Here is a 19,035-nt window from a genome sequence, read left to right as displayed (position 1 = left end):
TGCTGTTTGAAACCTCCTCTGAGGATGATTATTATATGCTTCTCTCAGGCAATATTTACTTCCACAACTGAGTCATGGTACTTAACAGTATGTCTGCGGCTGTTGTTTACGCAGTCTGAAGGAGGTATTCTTGTAATGATCAATGCCATTAGGCCGGACCTGCAGAGCCGTATTTCTGTCTGGGAGCAGCAGAGGTCAAGTGCATGACGAGAGGTACTCTGAGCAGAGACGGACGAGCGGAGGAGAGGTTTCAAACGAACATCTCTCTCTGTAATGTATTCTCACTCTCAGCCTCTCTCATAAAGACTTCAGTCAACACCTTTCCTTGCCCCTGGTGTAGATGAATAAGCGCCGGAGTCTGGAGAAAATTAAACATTAACGGTGTGTCTCTTTTACACATCATTCTCCATAACAATCTTCTCGTTTAGCTCCCCTCCCTGCCTTCAACACCGCTCTGCCTCCTCCGACCGAAACTATCCAGCTTTCCCAGAGAGAGAGATGGGGAAGAAAAACATATTTTGTCGACAAGCACATTTACATAACCCTCCTAAATCGGAGCTGGCCTGTCATGTTTGCTGCTCATAACCTGCTGCTTATAATCCCGCCTGCATCCTCTTCTGATCCATAAAAAAACGGAGCGGCCAGCCACTTCAACAGCAGCCAGGACTGCCATCAGTAGCTCCTGCTAAGACCGGGGCCGTAAAGAGAGGAGAGGTGGAGGAGAGGTGGAGGGAGAGGAGAGGAGAGGAAATAAAAGAGAGGAACAGGGTAATTGGATTGGGGGATCTTCTATTTGGCTGGGTCTGCTCTCTGTCATCATGCTCCAGGCCTGGCTTCTCTCAGTGCCTACAGCAGGTCTCAAACACATCAACACACACAGTCACACACACACACACATAATTCTAACAGAGCTGAATGGCTACCCAGTTCAGGAAGCAGACTGCCCTGTGCACTGATATAGCCTTTACTTGTGTGTGTGTGTGTGTGAGTGTTTGCATACTCCTTTAACAACTCACTAAATGGTTAAACAGATTACAGAGCGCACTAAGTGGATTGTCACAGCTCTCTATCGCTCGCTCAGGGTGTCTCTCCTGCGATTAAAAGTGGCCAGATTTCTCTCCTCCTCAACACACACACACAAATCTGCACACAGAGCAGAGAGCGAGGTCATTCTCCGGCATAGACAGTATTTCCTGCAGTAACTGTTCTTTCTAGCTGCTCTCACTGATCTGATTCATAATGTGTGAGTGGGAATTAATAATATATTCCAGAAATATTAAACTGAATACACACATTACTTATGAATAGAGTACGACACCTAAAAATAATCATCATTATCATCATTGTTAACAGGCAGTATCATCTTTTGTGTCTTCCAGTTTCCTTCTTTATTAACCTGAACTAGTTTCTCCAATTCTCCTGCATGCATGTTCCCTTTAAAGAATACACCCAGAGACAACCAAAAAAACCCTGCTTAACAGGCATTACAGGTCCAGTGTGTAAGAGCTTGGGGCTCTATAGGCAGGGTTCTGTCAGGGATTGAATTTAAGACCTGTGTCCACTCGCTGCTTTTTCTATACAAACCAGTGCAGTTCAGTGTTTTCAGCACTCAGCGTCCTCAGCACAAAAAACATCCTCAGCGTCAGCTGTTTTTTTGTTACTGCCCTCTCATTTGAAAATAGTTCCACATTTAGAACACTGCCGCGCCGCCAATGTCACTTCTCCCTCACCGTCCAATCAAAATCAACAAGGGCAAGGGGCGGGACCTCATCATTTTTAACAACAATAGTGAGGAGTAGAGCTGGGTTTAAAAAAAATGATTTTTCGGATTCGAATCGATTCTCATTTGAATGAACCTGTACTGATTAATAAATCCCGAGATTGATTTTTTAAAATATGTGTAAAAACTTGTCTGATCACTCATGTTTCTGAGCGCTCCTGAACGCAGCACGACTCAACACATCCTCTTGAAACACGGCAGTGAGGGAGACATGCCCGGACTCGTTTACTGCACCTACTACGGAGACATCAGTGATAACCGACAGACTCCTTCTATCGTGTGTGCGTCCCTGAATATGTTAGTTAGCTTTGCACTGATTATGTTACCCCCTGTTTTTGTGTATTTCCAGCATGTTGTTCTACAATATGCCTTTCCCCAAAACTCATGTGGTTTTGTTCTTCGCACTATGAGAACTAGTGGCCAAAGCTCACGCAAGTTGAACCCCAGTTCGTTTAATCAAAACCAATCAAAATAACAGCTGTTGCGTTTTCTTAACAATAAGCTCTATATATCTACAGAAGGAGCCGGTGTGGTCCATGGAGTCTGCTGTCTTCCCGAGTTTCAGAGTCACTGTATATTCTCCCACACGCTCTGAAGAGAGGGCTGAGTGAGGGTGAGCTCACACTTTACTTGCACTGCCTGCGAAAGTCTGCATGGAAGAAATGTTGTTATATGGTTACATTCATAGACCATCTACACAGCCATTGGAAGTTACCTACACAGGCTGGACAGCATCAACAACCCTTTAGATTACAGAGCGATGTTTGATTGAGTGCTAATATAAAGACTTGTGGAGTTTGATGCTAAACAAATGGTTTATGTCTTGATGTTGGCATTCTTTAAGATAACAGAAATCCTATAATAATTCTGTTACAGCTTGATAACAAAGCAATAGCTTATGCTTAAAAACAGGTTTTTCCTGCATCTTTGTGTCGGTCTTAAGAGGGATCTGGACCGTCTTGTTTGTGTGTAAATAACTGTCCGTGTAGTGAAGATGGAGTTTACACTGCCGGGCTGTTTTTCATCCAATCTATGCTCATTATCTGTGTGGAAAAAAGCAGCTAATGACTACATACAGCCATGGGCCAAGAAACGCTCCAGCTGCAGCACTCTATGTGTGCATGTGTGCGTCTGTTGGGGCCTGTGGTTGTGCGTGTGTGCGCGCCGTCCACCCTTGGCATGTAGGCATCACTCCTATTTCACCCACCCTCATCCAACCGCCCAACCCCCACCCAAACAACACACAAAAACACATTCACACCTACTCCTCTTCAGCTTCACCCATGCCTCTTCTTGCTCCTGGCCACTAGGCTACCCCCCTTGACGCACACACAAATAATACACACACTTACAGCTCATTGATTTAAGTCAATGTGAGTGTATCCTAACCTTCCGAGGACGGCGTTTGAAGTCTCTCTTACCTCCCCAGACCCGCTCCCAGAGCCAGACACAGCCTAAAGTCCTGCAAGAGTGCAGCAAAAACACACACAGACACACACACCAGCAGCAGCAGAAGCAGCAGCCAGTGGTCCCATCCACACCACCCATGCACACACTCCCAACAGGCTGAGAGGACGCCGCAGGCAGGGGCTACATACGCGCAAACACACACGCAAACACACTTACTTTCTCTGTGTATTACCAACACTAATGAGCTGATAGATGTTCAACAGAGGCAAAGAAGCAGACAATCATTTCCTCGGAGTGAGGCGAGGAGGGAGAGAAAATCAACAGCGGTGAGAGTGTGATTGTGTGTGTGCGCTTGTGTCTAGGGTCTTGTTTTATTTTCTCTCTGCCTCGCAGCCTCTAGGCTTCCAGAGGTTAAGACTGAGCGATGGTGCAAAGCTCGCCAAACTGAGGCCTGCGGGTCCTGATGAGGCCCCCGTGGCGAGGCTGGGTTCTGTTTAGCTTGTCAGGGGAAAACACAGTAATGAGGGGAATTACTAGACAATCACATTCACAGAAAGAGATGAGGATGGGCGGTGTTGGCGGGGACAGCGATCTGGACAAAATGTCAGGTAATATACATTATTTTAAAGACTTTAAAGAGGAAACTCCACCCTCTTAAAATAAGCTATTCAATGTTGAAAAGCAGCCCCTTACCAGCAGAGAAAAGGTCCTAAATGATTCTTTAAACAAAGACATCAGAAAAGGCTTTAATGATAGAGAGGCAGTCGTTTCATTTCTTTAACCCGAAGCTCATTATTCCGTCTCCGGTTTTACATGCACAGGGAAAAGACGACTCTCTGCTGCCATGAGAGGTCTCCACGCTGCCCCTCTGTGCCTCCGCTGCCCAGCCTCTGCCCATTCCTCACTCAAATGACATGGAATTGAGTCAGATGGACCGACGCTCCTCCTGTGACCCGGCACTGACAAGGAGTTCAGCCTAATTGGACAGACCTCTCTGATTGAGGATGTGGAGGAAGTCGGCCGGCGAAGAGGTCGACGCCGTCCAATGAAAAGGATGAAGCTTCCTTTTGAGAGCAGAAACAATTCTCTGATGAAGGACTCGAGTTTGAGGAGGGTCACGGGAAAAGAGTGAGAGTATGAATACTTGTGTTTGTATGTGCTTTACATTAGAACCAAAAAGGGCCCTGACTGTACTCCATCAATACTCTTAACAAACTCCTTTAGGACTAATCAAAGCCTGAACCTCTGCAGCACTCCATGATGCCAAAACCTTTCCGACTGTAATGAAAAAATTTGTCTTTCAGTGGAGAAAAAAGTAATCTATCAATCTATGATGGATTCTACATTTCTGCTCAGTAATGACAGGTGGGCCCTGGGTCAAAACATCAGGTGAATAATTCTGTTCCATTCAACTTACCCTCCTGTCAATTACAGTATATACAAAGGGGCAGATGAACACTTGTTAACATATACATATGGTTTATTTCCTTTGCTCTGATTTAGGGAAACAGGGCTGCACAGTGGTGCAGTGATCGTCGCCTCACAGCTAGACGTTCGGTTCGGACGTAGGGGGCCTTTCTGTGTGTGAGTTTGCTTGTTCTCCCATGCATGCGTGGGTTCTCCCACAGTCCAAAGACATGCTCGTTAGGTTCATTGGTAACTCAAAAATTGCTCGTACAGTAGGTGTGAATGTGTGTGTGAGTGTGAAAGGTTGTCTGTCTCTATCTGTCAGCCCTGTGATTGACTAGCGATCAGTCCAGGTTGTACCCCGCCTCTCGCCCAATGACAGCTGGGATAGGCTCCAGCCACCCCGCAACCCTGAACTGTATAAGCGGTATAGATGATGGACTGAATACGGTCTGTTCTCATTACACACTGTTTTTAATTTTATACTGTTAAATATTTGCACTCATATCATCTTGCACGTGTTTAGATTTTTATTCTTATTGTCTGTTTTTATCTTATTCTGTTTAAGTTCACTGAAAGGAGGAGCACTACTGATTACGAGTGTTTCACTTTTTTTTAACTCCATGTTCATTGTTCTGCAGCAATATACCAAAACAAATTCCTTGTATATGTAAACCTACTTGGCAATAAAGCCAATTCTGATTCTGATAATGGACGGATGGATGATTTAGGAAAACAGGGAAAAAAAAGATAAATAATAAAATGTTAAAAATGATCAAATGCAACCTAACCTGACTGGAATAAGAAGGATGTAAGAGAAATGATCGTCTTCTAAATACAGGTTGAGAATAAAAGCTAAGCCTGTGTGTTCATCAATAAACTACACTATAATAATTGCTTTTGAGCACAACCAGGATGAGAGAAGTCAGGATGAACAAAAACAAGAATTACATTTATAAAAAATCCACACATTTGTGTGCACACAATTGCCAGCAGGCCTCAGCTTTACCCTAAACTAGTCTTTTGCAACCAATTATATAACATTCTGCACAATTAAGAGCAGAAAGATACTAAGAGAGAGAATAAAATCTTGTATTCCTAAAATAGATAATAAATAATGGGGTCAAGGGTCAATTTTTTTCTCACTTTAAATGGTGATAGCATGAACATAAATCAAACAGAGCCAAATGAAAACAAGAGAATAAACCTGGATCATTAGTGCTGTATGGTATATTTATGTTAACGCTGAATAAACAACAAAACAAACAACCTTTCTTGTTAATAAAAACCATCAATGAACAGAAGAGAGCAAACAAACAAACAGCTTTAAGGCTGGTTTAAATCTGAAAGGAAGCTCGATGTTTGCTCTGTAAACACGAAGAGACCAGAGGATTACACAGAGCAAAGCTGACCTCCTGACCCTGTACACTAGTCTGGGTAAACACACACACACACTGACACCACACAATAACCCACTTACCCTTTGCCACGACTGAAAGGCAACAAGATCTCTTAACAACAGCTCGTCGTTTTCAATAAATTTTGCATGAAAACATGCCGCTGGAGCACCAAGTTGCCTGCTGTCATACTAGAGGAGTGTTAAATGTTTAATGACGACAACACCACACGTCTCACACACACACACGCTCGCACACACACAGAGTCAGTGTCAGGGTGCCGCTCTGAGGGGCCCCTCTTTCATCCTGACAGACACTATAAAGCTCCTGAGCCTCTTCTCCACCCCGCCCCGCCATCAACATCACACTGTTTCACTCCTCCCGCACCACCCGGCGAGGAAACCTGGATGTAAATGAGGTTGGAGTGTTACAGTGTGTGCGGGCGTGTGTTTGTGTGTAAGTGGTGAGGATGAGGGGGGCTTACATAAAGACCCTACCCCTGTCACCATTAAGAGCAGAAGAAGAAGAATGGAAGAGACAGGGGAAGAAGAAGTGGCTTGTCATAAACAGGATACAGTGTAGAAATCTGTGTTTTACATATTCCTGAAACATCTCGCTGCTTCTGCCTTTCTTCTGCTGAAAGAGGACGTGTGAGGCAGCTAGACTCCTGAGGGAGCATCTGGGGAATAACAGGAGCATTTATGCCAGGCAGCTTTTGGACGCTGATAACATTACATCAAACAGGTAGAATCATTTAACTTGAATGTTGCTCATTATTAGGGGTGGTGAAAGTCAAAATAAAGTGGGGAAATTATCGTGTCACAAATTATACATCTACAGAAAATTAACTCCCATAAAATAAATAAATAAATTGTGTGTTTTATATAATGAACTCACATTACTTTGACTTCCTGGAGCAGAGTGTGTCTTAAGTCCGGTACTGTAATTACTCAATTAACCCACTGTGCAACAAATGCAGCTACATTTTCTGTCTGGTGAGAACATTTCAGAAGGCTGGGAGCTGAATGTTTGTAGCAAAATAGGGATATATATATAAAATAAACTATGTCTGTGGTTTCTACCATGTTTTGGTGTCATCTGTGAGCAAACTGCCTTTGTCCTCCGTTGGACTCTGACAGAAACACACAACCCACCACGTTGCTATCACATTAACGTGTACTGAAAGAAATGTCTATGTGACACAAACACACAATTTATTATTTGGGCCAGTACAAAAATATGCTTGCTTTTCATCTTGTTTGGCTGGTGAGTCAAAATGTTAATTTCAAATTCCACCTTCAGTAATTACCTAAAAAAATCAAGTAAAATTCCTGTTAAAATAAATCAACCAACAACAATTTTTACTGCAATACCCCCTCCACTCACTGGGTTGTAAATATTTCGTTACAGACTGGGTTTTTAATGTTGTTTATTCTGGTCAGGCACCCCTGTTAGACAGCCCTGGGTCCTAGTGTAGTGCAAATGAGAACGGAGGGTTACATCTGTAACTTTCAGTGCGCCCCGGCTGCAGAACCCTCGTCGTAAGCAGTGAATGCGTTCGTGAAGAAAGTAAGTGAGAAATAACCTACAGAATTTAACTACAGATTGTTCACGTGGGATGTGTGCATTATTTCCGTTAAGTGGCGGCGACTTCTTTGTGTTTCTTTTGAGCATGTTCTCTGACTCAGTCACTAATCGAGCTAATGGCTAGCCACCTGTTATATTGCACAGGATTACATGTGTGTGTATGTGGAATACCAGCTAGGCTAATTGATAAGCCATTTCTGTGAAGTTACATTGCTGGAGTATACGCTAAAATATGTTCAGTAGTAAAATCTGGTGGGTATTATTTGTAACATTTTGTATTGTATTTTCCAGCATCATACATCACAGAACTCATAATCCCCAAAACACTGAGTTTCTTTCCACAACTGATAAATTGTAAATTACAAAAGCAAGATATTAAAGTGTAACTTAAAGATCCGTTCAAAAGGAGCAAGAGCCAGGTTTGCATCTATAATGTCAAGATTTAACAACCCCAACAGAAGGATTATCTATGTTGCATATGTATATTTGTAACCTGGTATGATGGCAGGTCGGCACCACAAGCTTTAGACAGAATCATTCTGACATCACAGCTCCACTGGTTCGAGTAATTTGGACGGCCAGATAGGAGGAAAGACAGTTTGAGATATATTAAGGCTGCCACAGGTGGAAATGCACAACACACACACACACACACACACACACACACACACAAAAAACTTACAATGTGTATCAGCGCACGCACACACACGCACAGAGACAAGCTAAAGCAGGGTCAGAGATAAAGGCAGAGATTCCTATCGATGCTGAAGGATATTGAAGCCTTAATAAGAAAATAGATATAGTCTGCTGGCCTTACATTTCACTGTTAGCTTTATTTGTTTTACTGATACTGATCTGAGAAAGGCAATATGTAATGGCTGCAAATAAACGCAGCACTTTCCCTTTAACAGCAAATCCCCATATTCTCTTCACACAGAGGTATTGAGCCCTGAGGTCTTCATTGATGACCAATAAATCCTCCATTAGGAGGAAAAACTGCTGCTGGGTATGCAGACACTTCATAAAGGTTATTTCTTTTATTATAATCAGCATTATTTCTCTCTAAACTACTGAATCATTTCTTGAAATAAGTACATTTACAAATTCTAAATAATCAAGAAACCACAGCTTGAATATGTAAATGCTGAACCCGCACTTCTAATTATGCCTATGTTTTCTACAGTGCTATCTACGCACAGTACTCGCTAACTACATAAAATGAGTTAAGACTCACTGTCAGAGATACTTTAATTAGCATCAACTTCACTTAATCAGATACAATACACACGCAACTTCTTTAAAAAGTTGTTTTAGTGCAGTGAGAGTTTAACAGGAGGGCAAAAGAAAAACTTCTCAGACATAAAGCTGTTTTTCTTCTCATGATAAATATCACAGTCGAATTGCATCAGCGATACATCTGGGGGATATTTGGTCCGATCAAACAGCAACAATCATAAGATGCCATTATGCTATTACTGTAACATTTCTTTGAACAAATCCAATGAAAAGCCTGAATGAAGATATAAAATTAAAAAGATTCTTTCTGGCAAGTTTATGTGCAAAGTATTAAAAGTATTCCTTTGTTTAAAAAATTAAATATCAGCTCAATCTGCTCCTGGATTAACATGTGGGTCTGTATATCATAAAAACCACAAGATGATCATTAACATAGACACGTTCTAATCCATGCACTTAACAGTTATTAAGTTATAAGTTAGGGGAAAAGGGCAAAACAAGCTCCTTTTACACTGCCAGCTCAAGGCGGATTATTCCTGCTCGTCTTAAGTAAAACCAATGACTGTATATATAGATGGACAACGCGTCTGCATCTGCTCCCATTGTACGAAATTGATGCCAAAATAGCCCCTGTGATAGGCGCTGCCCTCTTGTGATGGCGACGTCCTATGGAGCCAGAGACTGCGCAGTAGAGATCGGCGAGTGAAGTAGCCACTTCCGCTAACCCAAACACACACTTAACTTACCGGAAAAAACAGCAAGGATCCCGCACACCGGCATGTTTAACATCAGAACAGCTTCTCTGTGTCGGTCTAAGGTTAACGTAGGTATGGAAACTTCAATGACTGTAGTGATTGTTTTAGTTACGTTTCCACTCGCGGATCGTCCTCCGCTCTGCTCACCCGGAACTGATTGGCTGCAGGAGCCGAATTTGTCAACAGAGCTGTCAATCATCATTTTGACAGCATCAAATAACTAATTAAAAATAAACTTGTCAGAAAAATGAACACTTAGATGTGACGTGTAGCACAGAAGCTGGTTTGAACCACTCGTGGGATTCATAGTCTGATGCATCTGAGCCACTCAACAGGACAGACAACTGGGTACCAGTCATATAACTGTGGACTCCAATCACATTAGAGCATGCTGCGCTGGGGAGGGATAGAGGGTGCTATTCTGGTACAGAGAGGCCTCTAAGGTAGTTAAGTACCACTGTTTTAAGGTTCGCTACACTAAACCGGTTTCTTGTGTGTATTACGGCCTTTGGAAGACATAAGCATGCAAGTGATATTGTCTTTTCTTTTTTGGCGTGAGCACCAAAGACATTAGAGATGCATAAGATCTGTTTATGTTTCTGGGCTTATTGCAGCGGGACTCAGAGGGTGAAAAGTGGAGTTAAAGTCATCAGACATCATCTGGTGACCAAAACATTCTGCAAACACTGGAGCAACTCCTACCTCCATCTACTCTTCTATATCCATAGTTTCTTCTCATCCCAGAGGGGATTAAATCACATTACAAAGCCGGTGTAGCTGAGTGCTTGATCACGAAGGGAAATAGAAAAGAAAGGCAGTGATGGACTGATGGATGGAAGGATGAAGTGATGGATGGACGGATAGAGGAGCTGAGATTGAGCTCAATATTCAAGTCTGTATTATACCTGTTTGGTGTGCTTGTCTCTACCTGTACATGTGTACATAAATGTTCAAGGACATCCATCACTTACCCCTTTTTCTCTGCCTTGTCTTTGCTCTTGTCTTTGTCTCTGTCTTTCCCTCTGTCTCTCTCCTTCTCCTTGTCCCTCTCTCGGTCTCGGCCCTTGCGTCGGCTCCGGTCCCGCTCTTTGCTCCGGCTCCTCCTGCGACTGTGGCTGCGGCTCCTTTTGCGACTGTGGGTCCCTCGCCGGCTGCCGCTCCCGCTGCGAGAGCGCCGGTGACGAGAGTGAGACCTAGAAGACATGTAAATAAAACAAACAGGTTATTTTTTCTTAATTAAATAGGAGTAAGATGCTCGTGCTTTTCCCTACAGATGAGCCTTCAAATACTATCACTGTGTTAAATATGATCGGCCTATTTTAAGTGGTACAATAAAGTTATTTCCACTTTCTGCCTCGTCAAACTTCAGGTAATTACTGCCTGCATTTCCCAGAATGCCTTTTGATCACTCGCAGAAAATGTGGCGCTTAGAGTTTCACTTAGCTGTCAGTTACGCGTGTGTGTGTGGCAACGGTGAGAGGAAACAGAAACAGTAAGAGCAGGAGCGATGGAGTTTGTGTTCCCACTGAGGAAAATACATCATCGCAGTTGAGGGGAGTTACTTCATTTCTTTTCAAGACAAATCAAGCGATCGTCTACGTTGGATTGTAATGAAAAATCATCACAACGCACACAAATCAGCTGATGCAAGTGTTAACAGCACGTGTACATCTGTAAACAAAACTTATAATAAAACTCACAAGGATAAGATGTTCCTGGGGTGGATCGATTCATCCTTCAATGGATGGTTCTAATAATACAATTATATATCATATACACTGTGACACACACACACAGGCGCGCCCGCATACACAGACAGTGTTGAAATTGAGCCAATTAGAGGCGGGCTCAGAGGAGGGCCTGTCGTCTGTATTGATCCTGACAATGGCCCTCTGGTCTCAAACAGATTTACAGCAGGAGATTTACTCTGTTAGTTATGACACACAAACATAAACACACACACACACGCAGTTACACACACGCTGCTTAAACACCAGAGAATTCAGAATGTAACTCATGTCTCAATACACACAGAGACACAAATTACCGAAACATTTACGCTTATTTATATGTCAATGTACATGAGTCTATTAATCCAGAAAAACCCCTTAAACAAACAGTCCGTGTTCGTGTGTGTGCCTGCATCCTGCCTCGGCACACACGCACCTGTGTGTGCGGGAAGCTCCGTGATTTGAAACCCCAGTAGAAATCGGCAGCTGAGATGCCGTTATTTTCCATCATCTATCATTTTATTGATTTGTCTATAAAAACAGTCAAACCTGCTGTCCACGAGCTTTATTGCTTTCCCCTCTTTATTAGTTTGCAGTTTGGGACATCCAGAGCTGTCTCTCTGCCGACGGAAAACTAATCTTTTCTTCAGACGCCTGTCGCCATCCTAACAGACAACACTCTGACAACTGTTGCGATCAATTAGGCCGAGGCGATCCTGATCGCCGGAGAGTCGCTGCGCTCGTTCAACGTCTCGAAAAGAGATACTCTCTTTGAAAAGTTCCAGTGGAGTACAATAGTCAGATGTATAAATCTATCTCATCAACAAAGACGAGTCACCACACATTTAGGAAATAATGCATCGTTTGAATCAGCTTCAACTCAGAGAGGTTAAATTAAGTGATAACTTCATATGTTTTTCCAGTCACTTGATACAGTTAAAGCTCACAATTTTTACAGATTTTAGTAGTGAAAATATTACTATTACAGTTTCCCCGAGCCCGACAGGACTTCCTCAGATGTCTTATGTTAGGTCCAAGGTGCAGTTAAAACCATTTAAGAAATGAGGGTTGCGACTTACTTCATCCATTAAACGTTGCAGATATTGAAAACTGCCGACTTTGACCCTTCAAAAGCTTAAGATTTTTTATTTAAATTGCACATTATGTTCAACCAACAGTCCAAAACCCCAAATTATTCAGTTTGTTATCAGATATGAACAATAAAAAGAGCCAACCATCACATCTGAGGAGCTTTAATGTATGAAAACGATGAAATGATGAGGGGAAAAAAATGTATCACATAATTTTTGCAGCTCTGGTCAAAACCCGTGAGTCTTTTTGCTTCTTAGAATAGTTGTAGATTAATGTTGGTGCGCTGGTTTAGCTCAGTTGGTAAAGCAGGCGCCCCATGTACAGAGACTACAGTCCTCTACGAACTGATCGCAGGTTCCACTCCCGGTCTGCTGATCATTTGGTGCGTGTCATCCCCCACTCTGTCCTCTTTACATTTCCTGTCTCCTTAACTGTCCTAAAGGTAAGAAGCCCCAAAAATAATCTTAAAGCTCCTATGAGGAACTTTTTGTGTTGATTTTGGCGCCCCCTGTGGACAAAGCCGTACCTCTTATCTCTTTGCTGATTTAGTCCTAGTCCTTTAGTACATGCTTAAGTGGTGGTTTTTAACAAAAAATCTTATCCTGCTTTCTTTAACAGTCGTATTTATCACTTTAAATTTTAACCCTGGAAAATGTAAACAAAGGCAGCGTGCAGTTAATCGCTTCGTCTGACACCTACCCCCCGCCAGCAGTTTCAGGCATTAACAATAACTATATAGAAATAATCAAGCTTGTCGCTGATAGTCTGGTTTGCTTTTGTAGGTCATATAGAGTAAGCAGAATTAATTTCAGTCTGTTTCATGACCAATGAAAAACTCCTCACAAAAAAAAAAAAAAAAAGACAGATTGATTAAGTGACTTAAGAGTTACTGAAGCAGCTGCAGAGTCCTGCATGAATAAGATCAGTCTCCTTGCATTCTGCAGAACAGATACAATAGCAGACACCTTGGACTGATTATCAAAAACTATTATGAAAAATGTTATTCAGGGCAGAGGTATAAGTAACCGTCAGTCACAGGACATTTGATTCAGCATGTTTGAGACAGTGGAGCTGAGATTAAGCGAGTCAGAGAATCACAGCTGATTGGAAAAAAAGGAAAAAGAAAAACATTGGCGTTTTTTGGGGTTTGGAGTCTCCAGGCGAGATAATCCATCAATGGCGCAAACAGACCTTGGAATGAGTGAATCTATGTGTTGACAATGCCTGCGTATGTTTGTAATCAACAGTACATGAGGGGAAATACAACAGACTTGCAGTGTTCCAAGCCTAAGTCTCATATTCACCGCCAAGCAAATTGTGGCCAGAAGCAGCAGATGCAATAAACACAAACTCTCTCTCTCTCCCTGTCTCTCTGTCTGCCTCCGTCTTTCTCCCTCTGATGGCAAAGAAAACAGCCCACTTCTGGGGTGTGCAGCAAATTAAATTTACTGTAGTTAATAGAGTGAGCCTATGCTGCTAAATGTCAATTTCCTGACCAAGTCCTTCCCCTTGGAGAATGATTAGCTAATTTGAGGCTGGGGATAAATGGGCTAATGCAGGACACACACAGATAAACAGCCACAGTTGGACCCCATGCCAAGCCCTTCCCCTGCTTTACATTTTATTGGCCTTATTATCTCCAGGGAAAATGGGTCCCCCTATGGCCTAAACATATTTTCATTTCTAATAAAAGGCCCTCGCTGGTGGCCCCCACGCATAACACCCCCACCCCACACACCCCCTCGCAGCCTCCTTCCTCCATTCCTCCCTCGTTTTGCCGTCCAATCCATTAAATCGGAGCTCTGCAATTGGCTGGGCCCATTTTCCTGCTGAATTATCAATAGAGTAATTATGCTGCATGTCGGGAGCTCGGCTGAAGCTTATCGTCGCTGACCCCCCGGTGTGCGCCAGGATATGATCCCTCACCACGGCCCATTGGGGTAATTATGTGGTCGGGTGTGAAGCTGGATGGTGTGTTGCCCTTATCAGTCTGTATTCTATTTCTGTTTTCATTGAAAATTGGACATTAATGGCAGCGACGCGATACCACTAGTGTCAGATACAGGTGAACGACTCCAATGGAATCTGACCCTGGTTAAATCATTATTCAAACTACGCAGTGTGGGGACGGGGAGCACACGAGCGCACACACAAACACACGGAAAGAGCAATCATCCTCACTGTTCCTTTAACCTTATCTCTCCCCCTATTGGAGCGGCGGTGACAGACATTCATATTGTTTCTTCGTTTCCCCCTGACCGACGTCCTCCGTTAGGAAGAAGAAACAAAGTTTGTGTCCATATTGCTTTTGTCCCGTGGCAGAAAAACCTAAACACCGCTGGGAATACAGCAAGTGATGTTCTCAGTGATGCCCCGAGCGGCGTCCCTGTCCATTAGGCCGGTGTGGAGCGGCAGTGATTAATGGCTGAGAGACTTTAACCCTATCGTGTTTCAGTGGACGCCGGCGACAATGACCCCGGTCTGACCAGAGTCTCTCTTACCAGCAATAGGCTAAGCATGGGAACTAGACATACTGCTGTACTGTAAGGTTAAAAATGTGTTTCCTGGTGAGATACTGTGGTAATGATCTGATTTTTAATCATCAGAAACAATAATTGTTGCATCTTATCATTATGATTGTAAAGAGCATTTGTCTTTTTTCATGCATGCTTCTGAAAAGCTGAAACTTGACTCTGGAGTTGTCCGTGCAGATTTGATATCGGGGTAAAGGGCGAGCTGCTCCGGCACTCACAAGTCATATCCGAGCACGGAGCAAGTTTTGGGACTCTAAGCCAAAAGTTCTGTCTCCCTATCATTAGAAATGTATTAAATCTTACAATCGTACAGCAGCAGAGACCCAGTAAGTTCAGAGTATGGACAAAAAATTGCACATTTCAGCTTCTTTTATCATTCGTCATTTAAAAAGTTTAAAATGAAAAAAACAGTGGAACAGAGGCAAGAGGGTTGTGCATGACTTATCGAACAACGGTAAACTGTTACTAATATCTTAATAATAAAATTCATAAGAAACCTTTACTCTATATGTTTGTTTTTTTTAAAGACTCATTTTAATTGGCCGTTAATTTGCCTTTATTATAAAGGACAGCTGAAGAGAGACAGGAAATGTGGGGAGTCGAGAGCGGGGGATGACGTGCACCGAATGATCGGCAGGCTAGGAGTAGAGCCTGCGATCAGTGCATCAAGGACTTTAGCCTCTGCATACGGGGCGGCCGCTCTACCAGCTGAGCTCAACCAGCAATAACAAAGAAGAAGAAGAAATATACGTAGAAATACACAATTTAATTAAAATTATAAACTGATAAACTTGCTCCAAATAAAACGTTTTTTTTAGCAGTAAAAAGGTGACGTTTTGCCCAACGCACCAAGACCTCACTAACCGTAAAAAGCTAGATTTGAGTACTCTCCAGTCATAAGCATACACACACACACACACAAAGACTACAAAAAAGCTTGCCAGCGACTTTTCCAAGCAACAGACAGATTGAAAAAGAAACGGGCCTATTGCAAGTGAGAAGATCCATATTTGAAGAACTTCATTAATGCGCTGTTCCCCGCCGAGTTATTTCCAGTGAGAGAGCACACAGCAGCAGCTTCATGTTCGAGTTAAAAGAAACTTTTCTTTTTTTTCTGCCGTTTCAATGTGTCTAAAAGCACCTTGAGTGAGCAATGTGCATTTCCTGCTGCCAAAAGACGTGGAAAACAGCTGTTCCTGCCTGACGCTGCCTGCTGAATGGAATGCAAATATGTTAACCATCCAGAATTTATTACTTTTGAGTGCTCTTCAAACGCAACGGCAGACACAAGTTTAATTTATGATATTCCTCTAATTATGAGAGCTGTTGAAATCATTTCCCAAGCTGCTTCCTCCTTCCAAGCAGCCACATTATCTGTTCCCTCGGTTCACAGCACACGCACGCACACACACACAGACTCCGTCATACCGCACGCACACCCACACAGAAACTTAAATATACACACACACACACTGAGTTGCACACAAGGAATCAGTGCAAAGTAGCTGATTGTGAGCACAATTAACACAGCAAAGGCAGAGCATGAAAGATTCGCAGAAATGTTTTTTCTTCGTCCCCCTCTGCTTCATAAAAGCAATGTTTAGATTTGTCATAATCTTCAGTTTGCTTTTAATTTAGCCGTCGTCAACACAAACGTCTGCAGTGCCCTGCTACGCTGTGAAGCCGAAATGAGACCCCATGCAGGCCACCCACTCACTGCCCCCCATTCCCACCCAAACACACACACGGTTACAGCCACAAGCCACAAGGTCAAGTCATTTAGCAGAGTTCAAAGGCCTTCAAAGCCCCCTCAGATCTATACGAACCTACGACGGGCGGCCAGCGACGAGGGAAAAGATGACTTTCTGCACCAGGATGTGGTTTCCGTGTGTGTGCGTGCACGGTTATGTGTGTCTATGCATGCACATGTGTTGATTACCCGGCGTCTTCATTGGCACATATGCCCAGTGTCACTCAGCCTCCCCATCGCAATCCTAAACTTGGCCGTCTGGTGCGCACCCGCGACCTCTGACCTCTGTGCAGCCGCAGCCCGACATGACACCCATTAGCAGCTGGAGCCTAGGGGGGCCCCGGCTCAGCCACTCAGCCCAGACACGAGGTCAAGTGGAGGTCACGCTTAGACTAGGTGCTAACTTGCCAACTCGCTCGCAGCCACTCACGCAATTGAAGCCCACTTTTTTTTTTTTTACCCTCCTCTTCAATCCATCCATCACGGCCCGGAACAATTAGTTATGGCGAGTCGGGAGAGAGTTGTTTTGGTTGTCATTGCCTCCGTCTGCGAGAGGGTGAAGGAGAGAGAGAGGGAGCGCAGGCGAGACAAGGGGAGGCACTAGGTGAAGGACAGGAGGAGGTTATGGAGGGAAAAGTAGTGGTAAGATAAAAAAGGGGTTTAAAAGTCGGGGAGTGGAGAACAAGCAGGGTAAGAAAAAAGGGGTACGAATAAAAAAGAGACGGAGAGAGGACGGAGCAGACAGCCGTGCTTCACATCAAGCTGGCTCCAATTAGCAGGTGTGCTCTCAGACGCTCGCTCTCCCTCTCTCTCTCTGGTCAGGGAAGATGTATTTTTCTGCCTTTTATACGCATGTATTTATGAAGTGGTGGGAGATCTGAGGGCCCTTAGCATAACAGCCTTTTATTGTTTAAATGTGCACCGCTCGGCCCCGTGTGCTTAAGTGATTTAGGAACCTCACAACTCCGGTATAAGAAAAATCATAAACGCTGAGACAAACCATGTGGGTGGACTGTAAAAAGGCACCGAGGAACGGGCGGACAAAAAGCAGACACACATTCCACCACTAAAGGGAAACTACACTTAATTAAACACCCAAGACACAACTGGAAAAGTGCCCTGTAAAAAACATAGCGCTATTAAATTCCCCCCTCTTCAGTGGAATAACATAAAGTTGTCTTCCGACAGAACAGAGGCTCGTCTCATAAAGAAGTTTCTAAAAATCTTTTTTTTTTATGAACTGCTGTCAAGATCGAACAAGGGGGAGGAGGAGGAGGAGGGAGAGAGACGAACACAGGCGGAGAGATGAAGAAATGAATAGAAAGAGAAGCACTCCACCCTGTGAGAGGGGGAATAAAGCGTCTTCCCTCCACAACATCTGTCGCTCCTCGTAGTCTACATGTCCCATGCATGGAATTAGAAGTAGCCCGAGTAGAAGCAGCTTCTTGTACCGATCACAGTTGGTCAAAGGATGATTGTCGTGAAGCATGGCGTCGATGCAAAACCAGCCCGGGGATGAATGTTACGATGTTATTGTAGGATACAGCTTTATGCTGATGCAGCCATGGTCAATATATTTTTTATTTTAATATCATGAATTCTAAACTATTACATCTTCATTAGGAAAGTTCAAGTGATGGAGTCAAAAGATTGATTTGCCATGCCCCGTTGAAAGCAGGATCCAGATGCCGCCACGTTACGGCATCCATGCTATTCATTACACATCTGCAGTAGCACATGAGAGACAGCGCGCACTCTCTGCAATCTTGCTTCTTCCGACTTTTCAGAGAAACCTGGCAAACCTCCGCTCCAACGAAACTGTTGACTGCATTTAAAATAATTACATTTTTCCTGCTTTGATTCGGAGCCAAACTCGCGACGTCGAGTTCTCTGTTCAACCAGTCACAGAAGCGTTCTGCTCTTTGTTCAGCCAATCACACGACAGTTGGCCACGTATCCTTTTTGGACGATCCATCTATCTCCACTTCCTCCTCATGTCCTCGACTCTGCCAAAACCCGCCGAATGGATAGACGGAACAAAAAAGGAGAGACAAATTTCAAACAGAAAAACTCGTGCGCATGCTGAGAAAGTGTTTCATTACTTTCAAAAAGATTGTCAAGGTTTCAGTCAGGGCGCACATGATCCTTGTTTCATTTCTCTGCCATTCTCTTTCATTTTTCTCCTCTTTTTCCGCAAATAAATTACCGAACGTGTGAGTGAAACCACATGCTTGTGCGTGTGTGTGTGTGCGTTTGTGTGGTTCCTTTCGCTTGTCTAAAGTGAACTGACAAGTGCAGGCAGTGGTTCCATTAGCTGGCAATTTGCTCTCAAGTTGTCCGGGGAGAAGGAGAGGAGG

At 43.5% G+C, this 19,035-nt stretch overlaps 1 protein-coding gene across 1 annotated transcript in view; it reads right to left on the bottom strand.

Moving 5' to 3' along the window:
* rsrc1 (arginine/serine-rich coiled-coil 1) overlaps positions 1 to 19,035 on the bottom strand; it is a 122,666-nt gene that overhangs the window by 90,524 nt on the left and 13,107 nt on the right. Inside the window, exon 4 of the mRNA XM_069668872.1 lies at positions 10,544 to 10,765. Coding sequence (XP_069524973.1) covers positions 10,544 to 10,765 — 222 coding nt within the window. The remainder of the gene's footprint in view (positions 1 to 10,543; positions 10,766 to 19,035) is intronic.

The sequence above is a fragment of the Semicossyphus pulcher genome, unplaced genomic scaffold, assembly GCF_022749685.1.
Source record: "Semicossyphus pulcher isolate SPU_LCO1_2020_fin unplaced genomic scaffold, fSemPul1.0.p SCAF_19, whole genome shotgun sequence".
In the NCBI taxonomy this organism is placed as follows: Eukaryota; Metazoa; Chordata; class Actinopteri; order Labriformes; family Labridae; genus Semicossyphus; species Semicossyphus pulcher.
The sequence above is the reverse complement of the archived record's forward strand: the minus strand, read 5'-3'. Positions and strand labels throughout refer to the sequence as shown.